Raw genomic sequence first — 25,260 nt, forward strand, 5'->3', positions numbered from 1 at the left:
ACTGACCTTCCGTTAACACTATCGGGCATACTTTTTATATCATCGCTGAAGTTTAGCTTCCAGAAGTTCAATCGCATCTGTTTTTAAAAACATATCTTCCGTGCCTCTAACATGAGTAAGTCTCCCTCTACCTTTTTGAACACATGGAAAACAGTTAAATTCACTCTTTTAATATCCCTGTCTCGTCATACTATCATTTCTGAGCTGGGTCTTATAGTTAATTGTGCTCCTCATCATAGGTCCTATTTTCCTGATTCCTTGTGGTCTGGTAATTTTTGATCGGCTGCCCCCCCAGGAATGTTACATCACTGGAGGGATGGATATTTTTATGTTCCTATAAAAATATGCTTCGGGGGCGCCTGGGTGGCTCAGTCCATTAAGCATCTGACTTCAGCTCAGGTCATGGTTTCGAGGTCCTGGGATCAAGCCCCATGTCAGGCTCCACACTCAATGTGGAGTCTGCTTCTCCCCCCCCCCCCACCGCCGTTCTGGCTCTCCCCCTGCTCATGCTCCCCACCTCTCTCTCTTCCTCTCAAATAAATAAAAACTTAAAATGCTTCAGCCTTGTTCTGGGAGTCAGTTAAGGATCTTGGAAACAGTCTGACTTGGTTTTTAAGCTGTTTCACTTTTAAGGTTTCATGTTTTGCTTTTAAGCTTTGTTGGGCGGGACCCGGGCAGAGCTTAGGGTCGCTTTCCCATGACGTTTACACAAAATGTGTCTGCGAACTCTGCCCCAAGGGCCCCAGGTTATGAGGCTTCTTGCTCTGCACACTGGGAAGTTACCTTCCTCACAGGCATGCCCCAACAGCGCTCAGTTCAAGGTGCAAGGGGGATGTTCTGAGCTCTGGAATTTTCTCTCTGTACAGCTCTCTCATCTCGGCTCCTCTGCCTAGGAAGCTTCAGCTCCCTTGGCCTTCCTGGACTGCCAGGTCCATTCCATCGGTTCAGAGACGGCTGTCCTCTGCCTGGGTTCCCTCTTGCTGCAGCCTGGAAACTCCCCCAGCTAAAAGCTGGACAGTCACAGGACTTGCCCTGCTGGTCTTTGATCTCTCCGGGGGCGGGGGGGGGTAGGGGGAGGCATCCTTCACTCCTGGTGCCAAGGGCTCGAGTTCCTTGGTGTCCTGTGTTTTGCCTGGCTTTTTAGTTTTCACAGAGGAGGGTAAACCCAGTTCGTAGTCCCCCTGGGCCAGAGGCAGGAGTGCTCTGATCAGAGAATTGCATGTGGATTTTCCATTTGCAAGGACAACGAGCAGCCCATGGGCTGGCAGGGGCAGCGGGGGCTGTTTGCTGAGTGACTGAGGAAGGAGCCTTTAGCAGTAAGGATAGTCGCTGTTTCAAGCTACTAAGATTTTAGGGTTGTTCATTACTGCCCCATAAGACAGCCCATTCTGACCAAACAGGGCTTTGTAAGTACTATCAGAGACGGACCATATAGGGAGGACATCGTATGTGATGGATACAGAGCACGGGACGGGAACGGGGAACAGCACTCGGTCCGCAGAAAGTCCTGTGAAGCCGCGCAAACCAGCAGGAGACAGCCGTCCACGCCACAGTCGTTAGCTCTCTTGGCTGTGCCTCTGGCTTCACCGTCCTGGGCAGACTCGGGAACGTGACAGCACAATGAAGAAAGCAGCACAGTCCCTTCCTTCTGGAGCTTGACTGAAGAGCAGGGAAGCGTGGATGGGGACAAAAGGGCTCCCTGGTGAATATGTCATGGCTGGCTGGTGAGAGCCAGCAGAGAGCAGGGCTCGCTCTGAAACGCTAGCTTCTGGAGGATTCGGGAAGGCTTCTTTAAAGAAGGGACGTTTGAGCAAAGATGTGGACAGGCAGGCACTGACCAGGTGCGGAGATCCCCGAGGAGAGCGGCGGGAGAGAGGAAGGGCCAGCCCCACGGGCCTCGAGCCACAGAAAGGAGCCGCTTGCGTCCAGAGCCCTCAGAATCCACCGCAGGACACCGGACTCGGTGCACGGATGGCACCATGGGAGGCGCCCTCACCAGGGCCATCAAGGTGGCACGGAGAACAGATACCTGGGCACGGGAGTGGGGTGCTGGGGCCGTCGGCTGGACAGCTGGGGTGGGGGACAGTCATGGATATGGTGAAACCTGATGGGTCCCTAACCACTCAGACGTCAATGCGGGACACGGGGACACGTCTGGGTTAGCTCGGGGTGAGGAGACGGGTGACAGGGCTGTTGGCTTGCATGGGCGCAGGGCGAGGGGGCCAGCTTTGGGGCCGGCGTTTGTAAATCCCACGGCTTGAACGTGTGGAGCTCGATGCCAAGGACGCCGCCAGCATCCCCCTCCCTGCTCCCCACAGCAGGGCTGGGGCGGATAAGCACCCACTGACTTGCTGCTCTAGACAGAGTCCCCTCCCCTTCCGGGTCTTTGGGGCTCGTGCTCAGGAGCGGAAAGAAGTTGCAGAGCTCGGCCGGGCTCCGGAGGGTCTCGCAGGAGGTGACGCAGCCACATGCTGGGGTTGAGCTCCCGTGTGCGCAACAGTCGGCACGTGGCACGCACACCCAGGAAAGCGTGCTGGGCCGGGCTCTCTGGGGGGACATAGGGCAGGTCTATACCCCGCAAGGAGCACCTCACCCTGCAGGGCTCCCTCCTCCTGGGGCGGATGTGGGCAGGTGACCCTGCCAGAGGGGAGACAGGAGACTGCTTGGGGTCCCCCCTGCGCCAGAGATCGTGTGGAGCAGAGTGTGCAGGGGAGGGGCAGCTTTGTCCGAGCCATGGAGGGCCCCGTCTGGATTATTCTGCCTGCCGTACCTGCCCAGATCGTGCGCCCCATCGTTCCTGAACCGGGGCCCTTGGCTGTCAGTGCACTCAGGTCCCCCCTTTCTACAGGACTTTGTTTTCCGTGCGTGGGCGCAGGAAGACTTCCCAGGTTGCTGCTGTTAGTTTCGGTCCCACCATGTGGCCGTTGCGGAGGAAATGGCTTCTCGGGATCTGTACTTCACAGAGAACGCAAGTGTGTCTGGGCAACACTGCCACCTCTTCCCTTGAAGTGTTCTGGAAGGTTGCCTCTGTGCCCAGGGAGGCCCGGAGGCCTGGCACGCACCGGCTGGGGCTCCCCTGGTGCTGGATGGCGGATCAGGGAGCCGCCCCCCGAAGCTACGAAAAATACAAGAAAGGATGGAAGACAGACTCCCAGGGCTCAGGTCCCTAGAAGAGTGGATGGCTCCTGGGGCGCGTCCTAACTTAACAATGACTGCTCCTAACAAATCGAACTTATTGTTGAACGTTTGCTAATGGAAGGGATGGTTCCAGGCCCCCTGGCCAAAGACATGCCCGCTTCTCGGTTTCCCCTCTCTGGCTGCCCCTTCTTTCTGTTCCATTCTCCCCTGGTCAAGCTTTGCAAGAAACGCCCCCATGCACCTTCTTCGTTGCCGCTTTCCAGCCCCCTGGGAAGCTTCTGATGCCTTGGGATCTCTGGGAACATTTCAAATACCCCAAACACTGTGTGGGCTCTGGGTTGGGCAGGAGTCACGACGGGGCTGGCAGCTGGAACCACAACCGCTCTCAGAGGACGCCAGTGTGTGGAAGACGCAGAATGGGCCCTCGGGGCCGAGGGCCAGCAATTGAAAAACACAGGTCACCGCACTTTTATTTGTCATTCTGCAAACTGACGGGACACAAAATACACGCAACTTCTTGAAACAGTCTCAGTGCCTTTCACAAATGCGAAGGGACGTCACCAAGGACACCGTCTTGAGCGGAGGAGCCGTAAGTGCCACACCTGCGGACGCCGTGGCTGGAAAGAACATGTGAGGTCCGTGACTCTGCCCCCCACACCCGGGATTTCCCGCTGGGTACGGTGAGGTGGCGGCCGGCACAGGCGACGTGTCCCCCTCCGGCATCGCTCCGGACGCCCAGCCCCCTCCTCGGCACACCAGCTCTGGGAGAGTCTTACCATGACTGCGGCACAGAGCGGCCCGACTTTACAGATGCACAGGCCACAGGTAAGCTCCCGTGGTGCCTTAGGTTAGAGTAAGCAGCCCAGACGCACAGAGCCCGGGGGCTGCGACGGGGCCCGCGGTGGCTCCCACGGACACAGCTGGGATCGGCTGCACCCGGGGTCGGCTGCCAGTCTCCGCGCGTCCTATCAGTCCGCCGTGACCTTGGCGCAGAAGCATCTCCGGTCAAGGACTCTGGCTGGGCGGCACTTTTTCCTTCACTCCGTCTCTCGTGTGCAAATTCTCAGCATCGGTTTTAAGACCCCACAGACCCATTCTGCACCCAATAGTGACCCTATTAAGACCAAGTGCGTCTACAGGAAACTCAGGAGTGAATCAGATTTTTATTCAGAGTTCTAACTGAGGGTTACACGGAGGGTCTTTCCACAGGCGTGGGTGTGAAGGAAGCAGGAGGCCAGCCAGGCCGCGCGGCCGACACGAGGTGCTTTAGAAACATCGGAGGCCCCCTTACTCCAGGCACACAAACAAAGTCTTTAAAAAAATAAAACTGTAATTTAAAAGGCCTTTATTACACCGGGAAGAGGAGTAAGAGATAAAGGCGAACAGAGGGTTAATCGTGTTCGTATTTTTATTCATTCACCCTTTCTATGCTGCGAGAGCAAAAAAAAAAAAATTGTCAGTGATTTCTTTTTTTAAATACGTTAGGAATCTTGGTGTTCTTGATCCCGTGGGTACCCGGCCCCCTTATATTTGGAGAACAAAGATGGTATTTAGAAAATATATCACTCCCAGCCCAAGTTCATTTGATGGAACTTTTGTGTAGAAAGCAGTTAATTATATACATAAATAACATAAAAATAATTATCATAAATTAAAAAATCAAATAATCTCCCACTGTGAATTCAACCGCCAGGCAGGCGACGGGAGTGTCACGGAGCCGCGTCCGGAGACACGCTTGCGTACGGCGGGCGTGGGCCTCCCCGCGGTTCTGGAGGCGAGCATTGCACGAAACAAATCCTAGCCCTGTCCTCAGACTCCTGCTAGGAACCAGGTGAAGTGCTGGGAAACTTGGATTTTGCAGAACGAATCGTCCTCGGCCTCAGCGACGGCACAAGATTCCTCGGGCGTATTCACTACGGACGCCTTGCTCGTCCTCCCGCGTGGGTGTCCCAAGAAGACAGGACGCACGGTAAGGAGGGAGCAAGGCCAGTATAAGGGCACGTTAGGATGTGGTTCGGACAGCGTTACGGGGATCAGGACGCTGAACGCGGCGCCGCTGTGTCCCTGGCTGAGCCGCTGACGGGCGCGGGCCAGGCCCCAGGCCGCTGACGGGCGCGCCCGCGCGTGGAAGTGCGTATCCCAGGGACGCGGCGCGGCTGTAACTTGGCACGTTCGTTCACGAAGGCCATTCACGCTTCTGCTTGTGAGCGAACCTCTTCTGCTTCTGTCGCCGCCTGGCAGGAGAAGGCGGCCCCTCTGGATTTCGGAGACACGTGTACTTTGCCGCTGGGAGAGCCATGCTCGCTCGACATTTTTCTAGAACATTGGTCTTGAAACACATCAGTCTTTGGAATTCGGTTCAAGCAGAAAGAACGCACGGTTTCTTCCATGTCTTTCGCTGGGATCGGCTGAGCCTCACCGTGATAAATATATTTGGCCAAGGGTCCCCGGGCAGCCGTGCAGGAGCCCCGGGGAGGGACGCATGCAGCGGCCGTGTTGCCCACGGTGGCGTGTCCCTCGCGCCCGGGCAGCCGCGCAGAGCTGCATGCAGACCGACGCTCCTACAGTGCAAACGACTCGAGCGCGTTCAAGATGGAAAACAACGTGGCTGGGACAGTCCTGAATACGTAACATGGGCTCGACACACAGTAAAAAAAAAAAAAAATGAAAAATCGATCCACATTATGTTACAAAGAGGCCTCTGAGGCCCGAGTCAGCGATGTCTGGGAACCCCCAGCCCGGGCCGATGCGCCCAGAGCGTCAGCGGAGGCCACGGGGCGCCTTTAGCCCAGAGGTGGGTCACAAATTCAACTCGACTCCAATTAAAGAAAATAAACGTCACTTTAACGTCTAACTGCTCATTCATCAAAAACACCCAGAAGCGAGAAGTGGGAGCCTCCTCTCCACCCCCGTCCCGTGGGACTCCGCCCCGAGCCCCCAGGTGGGAACCCCGCCCTGAAGGAGGCAGATGGGCCCCTGTGCCCCTCCTGACACTTCGCTCGCCTGTCTGCTCCCACCTGCCCCCTCCCCCGGACCCCGCGTGTCCCCACACCGAGCTCTGCCAGGCGCACGTGGCCACCTGCCGGGGGCACTCGAGGCGCGCCCCCAGACCGCGATGCTGGGAGGGGGTCTGGAGAGAATGCTGCAAAGCTAAGTCAACCTTATGGACGCTGTGGTAATAACTTTTTTTCCCCTCGGTTTGGTATCCAGCAAATGAATCTCAAAACGAGAAAGGACACCCGAATGTGGGTCTCCGTCTGCGCTCTCGGCCGCGCGGCTCAGTAGCTGTACATCTGCGGCTGGGGCTCGGCCGGCACCTGCGGCGGCGGCGCCTGTGGGGGAGGCGCCTGCGGCTGGGGGGGCGGCAGCACGTCCGTCTGCGGCACCGCCCGCCACGTCAGCGGGTGCTGGTCACCGAGCTGGCTGCCCAGGGGCGTGATGGAGTTGACCAGCGTGGTCAGATTGATGAAGTGCGCCACCGACTGCGGGTTCGTGGCCTCGGGCTGGGGGTGGATCTGGATGTCGTTCTGCCGGTTGTGCAGCATGGCAGAGCCACTGACGGTGTCAAAGGTCACGGTCAGGATTGAGTTGTCCAGCTGCAGCTGGCGCTCCGGGGTGGTCAGGTGCCCGACGGCCACGGGCTGGAGGCTGGTGAACTGAGTCCCGGCGGCAGTGGTGATGGGGGTCACGGTGATGTTGGTCAGGCCCACTGAGCTCGACGGGGTGGTCACATTCGGATCCCCCAGGGTCACGACCACCTGCAAGGGTCACACAACGCAGGCCGGTTAACAGTCTGCAGAATGGCCAACGGCAAAGCCTTCTGCTGCAGGAGCCCCACGCCCGCCACCGCCCGGCACCCCCCACCCCTGGCCCGGAGGAAGAAAGGAAAACGACCTTTGGTGAAGAATTAAACCAACTTAGTTTGGTCCCAGAAAATAAAGCCAGCGTAACAGAGCAGTAAGACAGGGACGGAACCACAGAGCTCCGGCTAGAACCCAAATCAAACAATCTCTTGGGCCAGCAAAAGAGCAGAGGGAAGGAACAACGAGAGGGAAGGAGCTCTCTGTGCTCGCTGCTCGCACCGCTTTGCCATCGCTGAACAAAACCCCAACGATCACGCTGAAAAGAGCAACACACACATCTGTAGCTCCGGAGTGAGAAGGCACAGAGAGGCAGCATCTGCTCCACGGAGAGGAACGGACGGCCAAGTACACGCCGTGACTGTCAGTGCCCCAAACCAGGCACGAGACACGTCGGCGAGAGGTCTGCGAGCCTCAGAACCAAAGCGTATCGGAGGCTTCCATTAAAAGCAGCAGACGACCGGCATCTCTGCCTCCGCCAATGCTCCGGGGACCTTGGGTGTGACCTCACAGGGGCAGACGCAGCGGGTCCCACTCTCACGGTAAGGAGACACACAGGGGCCACTTATAGCCTCCCAGAAAGCTCCTGATTCCCAAGCGGTGGGAGGTACCTACCCCACACATGCACCACGGTCAAGCCGCTAGTCCCGGTGACAGCTGTGACCTCTAGGTCTGAGCCGGGAAGGACGGTGCTGATGCTGGCTGATGGGAGCAGTGCCCCATACAGCGCCTGCCACCGCGGGGCCTGGGCCAGCATCAGCACGTTTGCAGGGCACAGGCAGTGTCCCCGCGCCCCGCAACTGCTCCTGGGGATGCCCCGCCCCCGCAGGAAGGAACCAACCTGCTGGATACTCTGTACCGCGGAGTCCGTTTCGTCCCCCACGCCCGACAGCACGGGCTCCTTCTCCGTGTACTCGCTGAAGGTGGCCTCCTCTGGCCCCGGGGCGCCCGCCGCCTCTGCCTCCAGCTTCTGCTTCCTCTTGTGGGCTCTCCTGGCGGCTTTCCCGTGCTTCCCCTCGGCCAGCTCCTCCTGCTCCAGACTCAGTTCAGGCTGCAGAACACAACGTTTAGCAACATCCGGGTCCCAGGACTGTGTCCCCACGGTGGCACAGAGGTCCCAGTGCAGTCCCAGGACATGCCCCCAGGTGGCCCCGGGGACAGAACAACCACGGCAATGGCTGCTCCTGTGCTCCCAGAGATGGGTCGTGTCCCCATTGCGTTCACTTTCTCTTAAAAAGTGAAGGAAATTACACGCATGTCCTGTTTTTAAAAGCCACAATTAGTGCTGGAACGTGAGCATCTCTAAAGACAAGTTTTTAATGCCCGTTTCAGCTCTGCTGAGCTCTACCTGAGGCTGAAAATCCAATCATGCCCGTGCTCTCATCCCCAGGCAGAAGCAAACTTCCGACAGAAATGACCTTGGATCAGAACGGGTTTGGCCGTGAGAACATTACATGGTCTCCTCTGGGGACGGCTACCGTGCCAGCCGTGTGGTGACCCCAGACAGGCACACTGCACGCTTCTTGGTCCGTCCAGGGTGCACTGCTGCAGACTGACCAATTTTCAGAACCAGGCTGACGCCGTGACTGGCTTGGGTGTCCAAGAGGCCATCCTGGTCACCGACCACGCCTCCTGGGCCTCCTACGCCATCCCACGTGCTGAAATCTCACCCAGCGGCAGAGAGACCCAGTGGAAGCCCGCCAGGGCAAGGCCATCATCGGATTGCCCTCATCGAGGCAGGACGTGGGCCATGGGCCTCTGGGGTGCTGCAGAGAGGCAGGGACAGGCCTTCTCGAGCTCACCACTGCGACCCAGCACCTGAGTACTCTGTTCAAAGAGCTGTTACAAACAGAGGTGTGGCCCATGATTTTAAAGCAACCAAGACCATGGCATATTCCCGTTATAATAAAACACTAGTTTGATGAACACAGTGGCTTAAAATATCTTTAAAAACTAAGTTCACTTCATAAAGTTATTTTAGTTACAGTAATCTCATTATGCTGAGTTTTTATGGACTCTAACTGGGATAGTTAATTTCACATGTCAGCATGGCTGGGCTGGGGCACCCACGTGTTTCGCTGTGCAGCAAAGATGCTAAGAAAGTATTCTTTTAGATGAGATTAACATTATATCAGTGGACTCTGAGGAAAGCAGATAACCCTCCCTATTGTGGGTGGGCCTCATCCAATCAGTTGAAGGCCATCAGAGTAAAGTGCAAGGTCCCTGAAGAAGAGGCAATTCTGCTTCCAGCTGTGCACAGCTCCTGTCCGAGACCCCCCGCCCCAGCCCGCGGGCCTGCTCAGTGCCGACCTGGACGATGCCAATGGAGGAGGCGTCGACGGTGGTGGTCTCCGGCAGGGGGTCCAGGTCGTCGATTCTCACGGCCAGGACCTACAGGTGAGCACAGGTGATAAGCCCGGGACGCGATACCTGCATGCCTCACAGGCATCCCCCTGCTCCCGACCCAGCTCAGCTCGAGTCCAGGACTGTCAAGTCCAGGAGGGCAAGATGCATCCTGGACAGTGGGCTCCCCACCAGCGGCAGCTTCGTGTGTGCACGTCTGAACAACACAGAATGAAACAAGGGTGAAAAGATCCCAAGGAATGGCCCCAGAGCCTTGGGAAACCAAAGCTGAGAAAAGGCACGGACAAGCGTCCTCTGCCCCTCGTCCGACAGCCTACCCCTCCCTGCCCACCACCCCTGCCCAGTGTGGGCGTGCTCAGGCGGGTTGTGGCGAACGCCGCCCCCGCTGGAGAAGCAGGCATGGAAAGGGGACCTTGCAGAGTGATCAGTCCGCTAGGGAGTGATCTCCGATCCTGGTGAAAGGACTCGCTGGAGAAAAGGGCTCGCTGGGCCCCTCCGCGCCGGCTGCGGCCTCTCTCCGCACCCAGCAGCATGCTTCCGGTCTGCAGAGACCGACTCCCGGGCTCCTTGTGAACACGGGTAACTACAGAAACCCACACAGCAACAGAGAACTCGCACGGACTGCAGAGTCACCATGTGGAGAGCCTGCGGCACCTGCCCTGGGCCCGGAGACCCAGTGCCACAGCTGGCTGACAGCGGTCCACCAGGTGGACACTCGGAGAGGCCGAAACCCCGGCTGGCTGCTTGTGGCGGACAATTTCAACACCAGGACCCCGTACAACGCCGTCTTCTGTCCCTCCTGTGAGCACTGCACACACACACACACACACACACACACACACACACACACACACACACACACGTGCACATGCAGCCTGTAGGACGTGTAACTGTGGCCACTCGCAACTGTGTATCTGATTCCAAGCACACGGCTACGCTGTCAGGACTTGAGCCGCAGGGCTCCCACTGGGAGGAGGGATCTAGTACGGCCACGCTGCCCCCAGGAGGACGGCCATGACCAGGGTGCCCGCCTCGAGCCAGCCCAGCACGGTCACTTCCAATCTCAAGTTCCCCCGCTGAGCCAACAGACGAAGGACGGCATCTTCAGCGAACATTCCCGTTTCTGGGATTTGGTGAGGTTGAAGGTTCTTTTCTGAGTTTTAGCCTCATGCGCTTCCTCTCCACGTGTGCGCACACTCGAGTCTTCCAGTGTCCTCCTCAAACAGCCGTCCCTTGCCAGCAGCTCAGAGCGGCTGCTGACGGGAACGCCAGTCACCTGCCCCCGGGCTGCCTCCTGCTCCTGGGCCGGACCGACGGCATCCCGAGTCGGGGGTGCCCGGCCCGTCAGATCGACGGATGTTCTCATGCGTGACTCCTTCCCCCAGAGTCATCGGACAGCTGCTGACCTGCGCTTTTTTCTATCTGTGTTTTTGTTTGCTTCTCTTTAAAGCACGTGAATTATTTGATGCCCCAGATCTTCCTCTGGAGCCTGCGCCCAGGTGGGCAGAGTCGGCTTCCCTGTGTGACTGTTCCTGCCGGTGCTGGGACCAGCCTCGGCCCCCTGCCACAGGGAGGCCCCGTTCTGCGCCGTGTCAGCCACCCTGACGGGAAGGGCGGAGGGAGGGCCCGAGGTCGAGCTTCTGTCCTGCTGTGATTCTAGTGAGACCATAACCCACGACCTCAGCGAAAACTGTGTGGGAGGCTCTCCCTTCATTCATTCACTCACTCATTCATTCGCTTGGCGCCTCCCAGAGGCAGAGGGAACATAAGGGCCGGGACCCGTCCCTAGGAGTCCTGGGTCTGCAGGGGGGACCCGCGACCCAGTGTGATGTGGTCTGCGAGCGCAGGGCGGGGGTGGGGAGGGAGCGCGTGTGCCCGCCCCGGCTCACCTCCGGGTGTTTGCGCCGGATGTGTCTGCTCATGGAGGCCCTGGTGGACACCTTGGTCCCGCACAGCTGGCAGCTCTGCGCCTCCACTTTGTCGTGCGTGAGCTGCACGTGCTTCTGCAGCATATACTCGGTGACGTACTTCTTGTCGCACACGGAGCACGTCCACTGCTTGCCCACTGCCCACGCACACGGGGAGGAAGACACAAGCCCGGGTCACTAGCGGGGTCGGCCCGCGACCCACAGGACAGGCGGGGGGACAGGTGGCCCGGGCCAAGATGAGCAGGACGGTGGCCTTCCTCCCGGAGCATGGCGTGGGATGCTGCTCCAGCGTTGGAAAATTCGGGAGTGGACATTGGAGAGTCCAGGTGGGCTGACCTTTAGGGGGTAAGGGGCCACCCACAAAGGCAGGACAGACCAAACACTGAAAAAGGCCTGCCCTGAAGAGCAGGTGGACAACTATCCCCGCCCTACACACGCGGGGGTGGGAGGGGCGCACCGGGGACCGGGGCGAGGGGCCGAGCGCCAGGCCCGCCGCCCTGCTTACCTGTGTGGATGAGCTTGTGGGTCTCCATCGTGTTCCTCTCGCTGAAGGTCTTCCCGCACAGCTCACACATGAAATCTTTAATCCCTGCAGGAGAGGCGCGCTGACCTCAGAGGCTCCCACGGGGTTTTAACCGGACCCCTTGGCCAAGGGTCTCTGTGTGCGCAGAGGCCGTGGTGCAGCAAGGGGAGGGCCAGGGGACCCCAGAGCACTCAACCGGACAGTTGGGCGGCTCAGCAGCGCCTCGCTCGGTGGGGCTGGTGAGGCCACCAGGCCCCGGGCCCTCCGTCCGCTCTGCACCAGCAGAACCAGTGCGGTCAGCCTCACTCGGCACCACATTTCTGAAGTTTTCTGGGATTCCATGTGTTTCGCCCCAGACCCAAGAGCTCATCCGTCTCCCAGGGGGGCCATGAGGGGGGTGGGCGAGCAGGGAAGCTGGACCAGACAGGGCAATGCTCGAAACCCAGTTTGCAGGGGACACAGGGAACCACGGGAAAGAAGTTTCACACAGACACAGCCGGTCAGCAGGGTTCCCGCCTCAGTCCCCGTGTCCCCTGCTTCTCTCTCACACGTGCTCATCCACACGCCCGTCTCTCCTGAGAAGGAACTCGTAATTGATACACAGGCTGTCTTTTCCCTGCCGCATCACAAACCTCTAAGTAAATTAATGCATACGGCAACTTTTAACAGGTGCGCTCTTCCTTCTCGGGGACGTACAGACACTTGGGACGTTCCAGTGTCTCCCACCCCAGACAGAGCGGTGGTGGACAGCCAAGCCTGTGCAGTCAGTTCGTGGGCACCCGCTCGGGCACACGGCTGTGTGCAAGGCACGAGCAGGGCAGCCCTGGGAGAGCTCAGCAAACGCGTGGATGGTGACCGTGGGGGCACGTGGGCGGCAACGTGCAGATGGGGTGCCCCCTGGGAGGAGACGGTCGCCGGCCGAGGCAGCCCCTGAGAGCCCAGCTACAAGGAGCAGAAGCTGGGGCAGCTCCCACCCCGCCCGGCCCGGCCGCGCTGCGGACTCACCCGTGTGCCGCTTGTAGTGCTTCAGCATGTTGACCTTCTGCGCAAACTTGCGGTGGCACTCCTTGCACTCATACTCCTTGATGCCCTTGTGCAGCTTCATGTGGTGACGCAGAGCGTGCTTGGTCTTCATGCCTGCCGCGGACGCGCGCACTGAGCCGGCCGCCCGCCACACCACGCCCCTGCGGCACCTGTGCCCCCCCACACCCCCACCACGCCTGCACCCCGTCCACGGAGCTCGCATCCCTGCCCCGTGCCCACGTCCCCACGTGTTCCCTGCTGTGGCACCCATGCCCTGCCATGCGCCCCCCACAGCGCCTGTGCCTCCCACGCGGCCCCCCATGCCTCCACCCACCACTCACGCGGCACCCCCAGGCGCCCCCCACGGCGCTTGCTTCCAGGACCCCTCACAGTGCTCGCACCCCATACCCCTACACGGCCCATGATGCAGGCCTGCAACAGTGCCTGCCCCCCAACCCTGGGCCAGGACCCCACCCCCAGTGCCCACACCCCCACCGCACACCTAGACCCCGCCCCACAGTGTCCACACCCCACTCCACACACTGCCTGAACCCCCCAGAGGATCCCGCCTGACCTGGACCCTCGGGCAGGCATAGGTCTCGGTGGGGATAGAACAAGATAAGTGGGGGTCAGGGCGTGGAGGTGTCTCTCCTAGAGGACCCCCTCCACCAGGGGCGAGACGGAACTGACGCCCTCAGAGGCCCTTAGGGATTTACTGTCCCTGTGGAGAAGCTCACCTTCTCCGGGGCCTGCGCAGACCTAAGGGTCAGCGCTCACAGCAAGACGGCGTGAATGTGACCTGTGTGACACAGCCCAGTTATCTGAGGGTGGGGGAGGGGGTCAGCCTGCCCCAGCAGCTGTGGATCCCGACGGCGCCGACACTGTGATGAGAAGTCAGTGCTCCGGACCGCCGACCGCCAGTGCGGAAAGGTGCGGGCTCCAACCTTCCCTCCGCCTCTAGCCCAACGCCCCTTTGCTAAAGGACGGGCAACAAATTACAGCCTCACCAACTTAGGCCAGTCGAGAAGGGATGTCCCTGGTACACGGTGTGAGTCAGCGGCGGGGGGCCCGGTATGGTGTGGGAGTCAGAGGCGGGGTGGGCTGGTCCCCTATGGGTGGGAGTCCGCGGTGGGCGTCCCAGTCCAGGATGCCCACTAGGTGGGCAGGGCTGTGTGGGGAGTGCTAAGGGGGCCGCGGAGCAGGTAGGCGGTGGCTCCCATGCACAAAGCCAGCAGTGTCCAGTCCCGCTGGCCGCAAACTGAACCAGGCAGGGTCAGTGAGCAGTGGGCAGCAGACTTGGAACCACACACAGATGACCAAAGGGGCACCGGAGCGGGGCAGATGCAGCCCACATCCAGGACTGTCCTCGGTGACAGCCGTGGCAGATCGCAGTGCCTGACCAGAGTCCCCACCAGGTTCCCGGAAGACTGCCTGTGCCAGGGAGGTGGGGCTGGGTCTCAGCCAGCCCAGGTCCCTGACCGACCCCAGCCTGCGAGAAACCACAAGAACTGCGCCCCCCGCCCGAGCCAGCAGACAGGCAGGAGTCTGAGTGACTGTCCCAGAAGCTAGCTCATGCTGGGGGACAGACGGGGGTCCCCTTAGAGAACACATCTAAACAGTGGTCCGGAAGGAGTGTGGGAGGGACTGAATTCTAGCTATTTGGGGGAACAGCATTTCTGGTGGAGGAAACAGCCAGTGCAAGGGCCCTGAGGCCAATGGAAATAGCCACCCACGTTTCAAGCCTGTTACATTCTCTGTTACAAACAGTGCTACATTACGTTTAAGCCGCAAATAGATCTTTGTACCCCAAATAAGCAAGATCCATTTCTAACTGCAGCTAAGAGTGCCCAACAGCTCAGCCCAACTGTAGCAATGTACGCTCCCACCCAAGGTCCACGAGTCCGCCTGCCTCCTTCCCTTCCCTGCACCGGCTGCCCCCAGGCTGTGCCAGGCACTGGGGCATCTTGGCACTGGCCTTGACGGGACCATGGCAGAGAAGATGAACAGAAGAGAACCAGTCCGTGCCGTCTTGCCCCACACCTGCATCTCCCCCACATGCATCTAAAATGAACGGATTCTACGTTACAAAATAACACACGGTCATAAAAAGAAAATGCATAGAAGGAAAGACTCCCCATTCTGACCCCCCATCGCAGCCCGCATCAGTGACAAGCCACACTTCTCTCTCCACTTTAAAAAAGATCTGCGAACAGCTTTAAAATAAGCATGACTGCCACGCGGTGGAAATCTGAAGCCTCCTTCTGTTGGGATCTGGATTCACTCTGCATCCCATTTTCAACTTACTCTGGGCCAGCTGCTGGGGTTTTAAATGGGTAGAATCCCCAAATCTGGAACGGGGGGGGCTCTTTGCATCTTTAAATCCCCGTGGCTTTCTGCACGCAGGCCCCACAGCTGCCTCCCCAGGGCCTGACCCAAATAATTCACGGCACACCGAGCGATTCGGAACCCAGTATTTTCCTGGGTATCCTGACTCCTCCTGCTGCTGGGGCTGAAACTCCTGTCACTCCTCACAGCCTCTCCCCTGAATAAATCCCAGGCAGGCCTCGGATTTTGGGGAAGAAGAAGTAAAGTAACAAACAATAATCAAGAGTCCTTCTACAGCACTGTTTGTAATGAAAGAAGACAAAAAAGCCCTTAATACAGAAGCAAAGGTCTGGTTACAGGAGTCTCCAGGACAGAGTCCCATCCAGGTTCCGAGACTCACATTGAGGCCATTTTACCCATTCTGACATGAAAATGCTCTGAAATGAATTTCTAAATAAGTAAAAAAACAAAGGACAAAAAACCCCAGATAAACCCAAGCATTTGCTTGTACATGGCAATAACTAATCTGAAAGCAAACTGACCACACCGATGATTTAATTCGTGTGAGATAACATGTTAGTCCAAGTACTAACACCAGCATTTATAAAAAGTCTTCAGAATTCGTGGACAAAATCACGGAACTAAATTTTAAGCACACTTCTGATATGACCAAGTATGTAACATTGTGAGATGTGGCTCTGACCTCAGTGCCCACCCTGGGCAGCTGCCCCTGTTCTTCCAGGTCCCCTAGGGGAACCTAGGTGTGGCGTCTGCCCCCTGGGTGGGGGGCATCCCTACCAGGTCTACCTCTGACCCTCCCTATCTCTGTGGTGCTCAACACTGTCCCTTCCCGCAAGTGGGGAAAGGGGCTGGGAGAGCCAGGATATCACTACGAGAAGCACAGAGACTTCTAGAATGTTCCTGCAGAATGGTGACAATGGTTCTCCAGAGCGTAAAGGGTCTGAGGCGGGAGCGACAACTTCACCTTGCGCGCCACTTTGTTTTGGGCTAGGGGCCTGCACTGCTTTTCCAGGGAAGGAATCTGTGCATCCTTTGCACAAAGTGACCCTGGGGGACAGACAAGAAACTGTCACCTCTGGAGAGGCAGATAGGGTCAAGGGTAGGGCAGGGCGGGGGGCAGGGGGAGGATGACGTTTTGCTTTCCCGGCAGGTCACTCTTCCGAGCTTCTAGGATTGGTCTAATTTTACACGTGCTAACGGCTTACCAGGGAGACGCATGATAAGACACTGGTGTTCTCTTCAGTCTTTTTTCGTTTAATTTAAAAAACCAAGTAAAGGAAAAAGAAAGACTTTATAAAAATGCACAATTTTTAAAAGATATAACAGCAAAGCCAACAGCCCTGATGTGCCACGTGTCCCTGCGGGGACGGCCCTGCTGCCCTGCCACAGACGGCGCTGGTGGCCGCTGGTGACAGCCTGAGAAGCTCCGGGCTCCCTTTCTTCTCCACGATTTTGTTTTGTTTGAACAGAAATGGGCTGAACCTTTACCATGTAGCAGGATCACCTTTTCTCCCCATTTTACTTAGGGATGGGAGATATTTTGTTAAGTTTATTATTGTTCAACTAATTTCGTCTGACTAAAATGAGGGTCACAGTCTCGCTGGTCACAATAAATCATTGTTTAACACGTCGCTGCTTCCGGTTAGCAGGTGGTGAGAGCTGGGGATCCTGCGTGTGTGCGCAGAACACCCGGGGATTCTTAGAATTACTCCGCGCTTCCCACGGCCCTTGGCCTGGCTGCTTCCCCACTTGAAAACTTATCCTGTTCTCTCTTTGGGTCCTATTTTTCCTCTAACCTCTCACTTAAATCCTGTCCTGGCAGGCGCTCCCTGGGTCGCCCGGCCCCGTGCCCCCCTACCTTTCCTGTCCCCTGTACCTCTCCTGCGCCTGCCCCGCGCCCACCCAGCCCTGCACCCCCCGGGCCGTGCCCCCCCATCTCTCCTGTGCGTGCCCCGCGCCCACCCAGCCCTGCACCCGCCAGGCCCGTGCCCCCCCATCTCTCCTGTGCGTGCCCTGCGCCCGCCTGACCGCATGTCCCCATACCTCACCCGCACCCGCCCGGCACCCACCCAATCGCGCGTTCCCGTAACTCTCCTGTGAGCCCGCGCCGGCCCAGCCCCGTGCCTGCTGGGCCCCACGTCCCCGTGCCTCACCCGCGCCCGACCAGCACCCACCCAATCGCACGTCCCTTTACCTCTCCCACGTGCGCCCCGCGCCCATCCAGCCCGCGCCCGCCGGGCCCCGGGCCCCCACACCGTACCTCTCCTGTGCGTGCCCCTTGCCCACCCAATCCACGCGCCCCCGGACCTCGCCCGCGCGCACCCCGCGCCCCCACCTTTCCCGCACTCGGCACACAGGTACTCCCGGATGTTGTCGTGCACGCGCATGTGCTCCTTCAGCATGTCCTTCCGCGCGAAGGACTTCCCGCACTGCTCGCACGCGTGGCTCTTGACACCTGAGCAACAAGCGCATCGAACGTGACCCCGCAGGCCCGCATCCGCGCTCACAGCACAAGAGCCGCGAAGGAGGAGCGCGGTGGCAGGAGCACGGTGCGCTGCCTCAGGCGCTCCCTCGGCCTGCACGAAGCCTACCACGGGCTCCGGGGCGCTGGGAAGGTCCCCGGGACCCAGGGCCACGGGGCAGGGGTCCAAGCCGGGGTCAGAAGCGGTGACAAGGCCCCAGGACGGGAGAAGCCAGAGGAAGGCACGGAGGAGGGGTGTGCGGGTGCCAGAGCAGGGAGCGCGAGGACACCCCAGCCCAGCCCAGTCCCCGTGGCAGGGCCCTACCCGTGTGGATGAGTTTGTGCCGCTCCAGATTCCCGATGCTGTTGAAGATGCGCCCGCAGATCTCACACGGGTGGATGTACCTGGAGGCGGACAGGAGCCTCAGCACAGGGGCGGCCGCAGCACCCCAGCCCCCTGCCCTGCCTTGGCTCAGGGCAGGCAACAAAGCCGCTGCCGGAGCAAGACGCAGGAGGACTTTCGCCTCCAACAGGGCTGAACTGTGCCCCTCAAAATGCACAAGCTGCTGCCCTGATACTCAGCACCTCAAACCCCAACCGCATTTGGAAACGGTCTTTACAGAGGTCGTGTGAGACACAAGGTCATGGGGGCGGGGTAGGACAGGGTGTCCTTGGGCCCCAGACACGCACGATGGAAGACCACGTGAGTCACGGGAAGGCGGCGTCTGCCCGCCGAGGAGGGAGGCCCAGAACTGCTGCCCCCTCCAGAAGGAGCAGGCCCCGCCGACCCCTTGACCTTCGGCCCCCAGAACTGAGACGGTGCACCTCACTGCTGGGGCGAATCGGGGGCCCTGTGCCTGGCAGGGCCCGAGCCTACTACTCCAGCCTCTGCCGGGGGCGGCTGGCTCGCCGCTCTTGAACCCAGCACTGAGCGTGGGCTACAGCAGCCACAGGGCTACACCCCAGGAGCCTGACCTTGTTGGAGAGAAGGGGTTTCTGGTGGCTCTGCGGGCAGGCCAGGAAGCACCCTGTTGTGCTGAGGCCAGCAGGGCGAGGGAGACAGGACCCACGAGGACGGCCCGCTTCCCTCCAGGCCCGGCCGCGGGGCTCCCCGGGGAGACGGACTCGGTGTCAGAGCAGCTGCCTCCCCGCGGGGAACGCGCCCCCCACCATGGCATGAGGCCAGCCCTGCAGCCCCCCACCCCGGGCGGCCTCCTCACTTCTGCACGTTGGGGTCCGGCAGGTTCTCGCGGTGGATGACCATGTGCGCGTGGTACGTGGCCTTGAGGGCGAAGCGGCGGTTGCAGATGCTGCAGCCGTAGCCCTTCTCCTTGTGGACCTCCATGATGTGCTTCAGGTACTCCTTCCCCCGGCCGAAGGTCAGCTGCCAACGGGCACACCCATCACCCCCAGATCACCCCACCAGCGGCCTCCCGGCCCCCAGCTCCCGAGGCCCCGCCACGCACCGAGGCGCCCCGGCCGGACAGAGAGGGATGCCTCCAAGTATGGAGTGCGCGGGGGTGCAGGAGGCAGGCGTCCGCCGACCTGCCCTCCAGACGGGACCACCCCTGGGCCTCTCAGCTCCCCACCCAGCGGACCTCCACCCGCCGGCCCTGATGGCTCCATACCAGGTGCCGTGACGAGCACAGAGCTGCCTGGTCTGCGGCCACCAAAGCCTCACACAGGGATCTGCGCTCACCGGCCACCCACGCAAACGTGCAGCCCGGCCTCCAGCCACCGCTCCCCGACCCGGTCCAGCCCCTCGGCGGCGTGCAGGTCAGCAGCGCCCCCCCCCCCCCCCCGTCTGAGACCGTGGTCGTGGTCGCAGGAAGAGAGCCACCACTCCTGCCCCGCCCAGGAGGCGCGTGGCAGGGCCGGCCCCCACCCAGGCCTCTCTACAGGACGAAGGCCAGGTGCAGAGGGGCGGGGGCGGGGGCAGGGTTACCTGGCACCGCTTGCAGCTGTACTTGTGAGGCTCCGAGTCCGCGCTCGTGTCTGAGTTGTCTTCGTTCTCTTCCGAGGAGATGCCGATCTTGCCGATAAACTCCTCCCGCTGGTGGTCGTCCATCAGCGCGATGTCCTGCAGCACAGGGCGGCAGAGGCGCTGGCGGGTTAGTCGCGTCCCCAGCGGTAGCGCGGCTGCCCCACACACAGGAGGCAGCAGCGCCTCTCGGCTGCACGTAAGTCCCACGTGGGGGTCCTGCTTGCCGCCTCCCTTGGGGCTCCCTGGGCCTCTGCGTGCACCCTACATCCCGGCAGGAAGCCCGCCAGCCTCCTGCCTGAGTTCGGATGATCCTTCCCGGCCGGGGGCCAGCCAAGCCCACCAAGCCTCTGCCCTGCATCCCTGGGTGGGAGCCCGGCCTGGGGCTGCCTGGTCTTGGGGATGCTAGTGTCCCCGGCTGTGATGGGACCGGTCACCCACCTCGCCCCCTGGGAAGGGGTCAGTCCTCTCTAAGGCCTGTTTGCATATGACCTGGCAGGGATTGTGCTAAAAGTTATTACTTCTCTGAAAAAGACCATGAGGAACACTTCAGTCTTCCCGTCACAGGTCAGAGAAGCTCCTGCGAGCAGCTGAGGGGCCCCACAGCGGGGCTGCGGACAGGCCTGGCGGAAGAGGCCTTGCCTGCGGCGGGAGGGGGATGGGGGGCTTGGCTCCCCGTCTTGGATCTTGTCTCCTCCGCCGGGACCCAGCGGACCTCCTTGCCACGGCCCATTTCCCAGACACGGCCGCCAGGGGGCACACCACAGCCGGCCAGTCTGCCTCTGACACAGGACTTGGGATTCCGGGCAGGGTGGACAGGCTTCCTTTGGGAAGTTCGCCATCCTGTCTGCCCCTTCCCTCCCGGGGCAGAGGGGAGGTTTTCACAAGGGCCTACTGCTGTGTTTCTTACTCAGGCTCCCTTTAGCGGAGAAGCAGCAGCACCTGCCGGAGGAAGGCTGCCCCAGGACAGGCACTGCCGGGCGCCGTGCCCCGCGGGTGCTCAGACTGGCCAGGCCCTGCGCCTCCGCTGCATCTCATCGAATCCTCAGGAAACCATCCTTCCCTGGCAGGTCTCCGGGCCCCCATTCCCAGGGCTCAGGCAGGGACAAACGGAGGTCTAAGTCCGAGCCCCGAGCCCCGGCCAAGGCCCCCACATGCTCCTGGGCCCTTTCTCTGGCCCCAGCTTCGTCCACGTGGCTCAGTGCCTGCACTGGGGGGGGGGGCTCCCACACTCCTGCCTCGCCTCTCCCCTGCCTTGGATTTCCACCTGCCCAGTGAAACCCCAGCCTGCACCGGGGGCTGGAACTGCCAGGAACGGTCCCGGCACTGTGGTGCGTCTCCGGGGCCCGCGCTCACCGTCTCCATCTGCCCTCGGTGCCACCTGGAATGTCCCCCTTTGCTCCCTGGATCGGCCCTTCTGCCCTTAACCATGACCCTGAATCCTCGCGGTCCCCCGACTCCTCGCTGTCCTCACCAGGAAGTACCCAGAACAGAGGAACGGTCAGGTGAGCCCCGCCGCGGGGGCCCGAGATGCAGCAGGGGGTCACGAGCGCCCCCCGGAAGACAGGCCAAGTGGACAGGTGTTTTGGGACGCTGACCACGAGGGCCTGCCACGCTGCCACGTGAGCTCCCCGGGCCAGGGCGGCGCCGGGCATCACCTTGAAGTGGACATGGATGTGGTCCCTGAGCACGTCCACGCGGAAGAACTTGCGGCCGCAGATCTCGCAGGTGTACTTCTTGTCGCCGTGGGTCAGCAGGTGCTTGTTCATGTTGCTTCTGCAGGAGAACACCTGCGGGCAGAGGGGCAGGACCTCACAGACCGGGACCGGGCAGGGACACACTGGACGCCTGCCCGCAACCCGCCTCGGGGCTGGAGTCACGTGTGAACGTGAGCCAGTGATGGTCTCAGTATGAGCCTGTGTTGTCCCGGGAACCAACTGTCCTCGTCTCCACTGGCAGTGCGATCTGGCTCTGTTTTATTCACTCACTTAGATGTTTCACTAGGACGGGGCCTTTCAAGAAGCCGGAAAATCACAGAACCAGCCGGGATCTTCTGAAAGTCCGTACCGAGGGAGAGTGCCACCCTTGGGGTGGGGACCGGGCTTCAGGCACAATTCATGCCAACTCCCCCAACCTGCTGTCTCTGGTCTAGTGCAGTGGCTGAGGAGGCTCACACACGTCCCCATACACCCCCAGTGGGGCCAAGTTGGGATGCTGGGGGCCAGGCTAGGATGCTGGGGACCCCGTGCCCTCTGGCACAGAGCCCCTGAGATGAAATGGCTGCAGAGGCCACCTGCAGGCCCTGCTGATCTGAGAGCACCCGTCTGGATGGCTAGTCCCAAGGGCACGTAACCCAGAGAGCAGGTCTCCTCCAGCCTGCCCGACCCCACATGCTCCAGGAGATGCCTGACCCCACACGCTCCAGGAGATGCCTAACCCCACACGCTCCAGGAGATGCCTGACCCCACACGCTCCAGGAGAACACGAGAGATGAATGAAGAGAAACGATTCACGAGGCACAGGAGGCTACTGTCTTCATGGGACATCTCCTTCCCAGATTTTCAGGGTACTTGGGGCCAACCACCCTGTACCACGGCCCTGGGGCGCTGTGTGGGAGGGCGGGACAGCAGGGCAGGCCTCCTGGGGAGGGGCAGAGGCAGCAGCTATCGCCAACAGCCCTGTCTTCTCAAGGCGGCAAAGTTAAAGACAAGACTCGCTGGGAGCAGCCGAGATTTCAGCGCTAGAAACGTCCGAGCTCTCCCTTCCTGTCTAGACCCTCCACGCAAACGCAATGAACGCGTCACTGAATAAAATGTGTCTGAACGCCAGTCAAGGGCGAGGTGGTTTCACACCTGTGATCTCCCAAGGGCATCGAAGGGACATGGTGCCTGTGCTCCCCAAGAGTCCGTGATTAAGGGCGGGTTGACCAGGACACACGGATACAGACAAGGGCTCCGTGGACAGCAGGAGGGTGAGCAGGACACACGGTCACGGACACGGGCTCTGTCCCAGCGGACAGCAGGAGGGTGAGCAGGACACACGGTCACGGACACGGGCTCTGTCCCGGCGGACAGCAGGGAGGGTGAGCAGGACACACGGTCACGGACACGGGCTCTGTCCCGGCGGACAGCAGGGAGGGTGAGCAGGACACACGGTCACGGACACGGGCTCTGTCCCGGCGGACAGCAGGAGGGTGAGCAGGACACACGGTCACGGACACGGGCTCTGTCCCGGCGGACAGCAGGGAGGGTGAGCAGGACACACGGTCACGGACACGGGCTCTGTCCCGGCGGACAGCAGGGAGGGTGAGCAGGACACACGGTCACGGACACGGGGGGCAGGTGGTCTGCTCCCCCCCCGTCCCCTGGCACGTCTGGGCCTGGCTCCCGGGCTCACAGGAAGACCCCGGCACCAGCTTGCCCTCCCTCTAGCCTCACCAGCCCCCACACCCAGGGCACATGCCAACATGGGGCTCCCAGGCCATTCCATCCTGCTGACTGGTTTGCTTTGTGGTTTGAAAAAAGTCAGGAAATTCCACATGGAAACACGGATTTCCATTTTCTCCCTTGAAAAGGTCAATAGAGGTGGCCACGTCACCCCGTGGCTGTGGGCTGGGCCGTGTCACGGCTGGCCGTGGGCTGGTAACCTTCACCTCTCTGGTGTCCAGACCCGGGGGCAGCGGGCTGTACCCTGGCTTCAGGGCTCCGGCCCCTGGGGCTCTGGGGTGGGGGACAGGACTGGAGGAGGCTGAGCCGGTAACAGTGCCCCTCCCCCACCCCACCCCCACGCGCCCACTGGTGGTCACACACCACCCCCTTGTGGCAGCACGGAGCCCGCGTGGGCGCCCCAGGAACCGCTTGGCAGCAGGTGCTCTGCGGAAGGGACGGATGGGAGCTCCAGCCTTGGGGACCGAGGAGCTTTGCAGACTCCTGAGTCCTGGGGTGCGAGTCTGAGGGAGGAGCAGCCACACTCTCGACTCGCTCACAAAGAACAGCTCCATTTTACGTGCAACCTGGCGCACCCTGGACGGCAGTGCCGGCACCGGGTCCCGGCACGGAGCTGACTGAAGGCCACCCTGCTGGACACGGCCCAGACGGCCCGCCTCGGAGGCACCTGCCCCTAAGGGTGGCGTCCCGCCTCGCTCACCCGGAGCGCCCACGGCCATGGGGCGGGTCGGCACTTAGACCGGCTCTGCCTGGACAAAGGCAAGGCCTCGGGCCTCCCTGCACCTTCGGGGCCCCGCACTCAGGTCCTCCGCCACAAGGACGCGTGGCAGGGGTGCTGAGGAGGAGAGGGCGAGCTCCAGGAGGGGCTCAGGGGGAAAGCCAGCCTCGGAGGAGAAGACACGTCTTAGCTCACTCACGGGAGACGCATCTCAGCAGAATGCGAGGACAATAGTGTAAGACACGCGCAGGCGCTGGCGCTTTCGACAACCCGTGCCTCTGTTTGCGCACTCAGAAACTCTCCTGCAGCTCGGGGCCTTAGCTGCAGGCCGCGTGGGGCTCCCAGCTCGGTTCCAGAAGGGAGAGCGTTACCTTGCCGCACACGGGGCATCCTGAGGGCTCCTTCTTGTAGCGGACCAGGTTCTCGCCACCGGCGTCCAGGTCTTCCCGCTTCACCCGCCGCACTCCTGGAATGCCCCCCCCAAGCGAGAGAGTGAATACACAGGAGCACGCGCGTGCTGGGCACCTGCGCTCGGCCGGCGTGGCTGCCTGGGCGGCGGGGGCAGGGCTGGCGCCCCCAGCACGCACCACGGGAACCAGCGCTCCTTCGGGCACCAGGCAAGAGCGGCTGCACGCGCCCCAGCAAACCGTGGCACAACTCATGCTCCCGAAGCGTGTGAAAACCCAAGGGGGTTCGGAGTTTTACGGTGTCAAGGAGCTACACTGAGCAGCTCACGCTGAAGAAGGGAGTCTCCTTTGATCCCAGCGCCCAAGGCCAAAGTAGGATTCTCAGGGATGACCGTTTTGGTCAAAAAGATACCAATATTCATCCTTGCAAATTAAATCAGTCAATCAGGATCAGGGAGAAAAACCAAGTGACAAGGGACTCCTTAAGGTTTGAAGACCTCACAGTTCATACCTGGGATCAGAATGGATTTCTAGAAGCTCACAGGAACAGGGTATCGTTCAATAAAAGAGAAATTCGCTCTCAGTGCCTTTCCACCCAGTGGACCCGTTCTGGAACATTCCTGCATCCCACCGAGGGAACACAGGGCCGGACTTAAGAACGCCCAGTCAAGGGGACGTGAAAACCCAACATCCCCAAAGGCTTCCAGCGGCATAAGGTGCACCAGAGCAGAAGCAGTGGCTGAGACTAGGCTCTGACGGGAAGGGGAACCACGAGACCCGTCCATTCGTCCCGCAGAAAAGGATCAGCCTCGTGTGTCAGCTGTCAAACGTGGTGAAAACCAGTTGTAAGATGCCGCCCATGTGCCCACCCGTCAGGAGATGCTGACCCCGGCAGGACCGCTGGCAGGTGGCATATGGGGCTTGGGGCTCCACCAGCAGGGGCTGGCTCAGCCACCCACCAGCCTGGGGGGAACCAAGGCACAGTGGGGCTTGCCCGGGGCCCTGCAGGCACAAAGTGGGCACCAGGTTCAGCAGGAGAGGCCCAGGTGCCCCCCACCCGAAGGG

General features: G+C 60.7%; 1 protein-coding gene across 7 annotated transcripts in view; it reads right to left on the minus strand.

Annotated features, from left to right (window-relative positions):
* Positions 1-4,282: 4,282 nt before the first annotated feature.
* The window catches only part of PRDM15 (PR/SET domain 15), a 61,049-nt gene continuing 40,071 nt past the window's right edge, over positions 4,283-25,260 (minus strand). For 6 of the 7 annotated variants that reach the window (XM_032355738.1, XM_032355756.1, XM_032355764.1 and 3 more), the window contains 12 exons: positions 24,160-24,254; positions 21,283-21,414; positions 19,589-19,723; positions 18,864-19,027; positions 17,969-18,048; positions 17,518-17,637; positions 12,819-12,950; positions 11,796-11,879; positions 11,252-11,427; positions 9,309-9,389; positions 7,840-8,049; positions 6,417-6,896 (listed from right to left, as the gene is read on the minus strand). In XM_032355738.1, the coding sequence (XP_032211629.1) occupies positions 6,417-6,896; positions 7,840-8,049; positions 9,309-9,389; positions 11,252-11,427; positions 11,796-11,879; positions 12,819-12,950; positions 17,518-17,637; positions 17,969-18,048; positions 18,864-19,027; positions 19,589-19,723; positions 21,283-21,414; positions 24,160-24,254 (1,889 nt within the window). Of the gene's footprint in view, positions 6,897-7,839; positions 8,050-9,308; positions 9,390-11,251; positions 11,428-11,795; positions 11,880-12,818; positions 12,951-17,517; positions 17,638-17,968; positions 18,049-18,863; positions 19,028-19,588; positions 19,724-21,282; positions 21,415-24,159; positions 24,255-25,260 lie in introns of all 7 variants that reach the window. The other variant, XM_032355728.1, reaches the window with a different exon arrangement.

The sequence above is a fragment of the Mustela erminea genome, chromosome 1 (assembly GCF_009829155.1).
Source record: "Mustela erminea isolate mMusErm1 chromosome 1, mMusErm1.Pri, whole genome shotgun sequence".
NCBI classification, from domain to species: domain Eukaryota; kingdom Metazoa; phylum Chordata; class Mammalia; order Carnivora; family Mustelidae; genus Mustela; species Mustela erminea.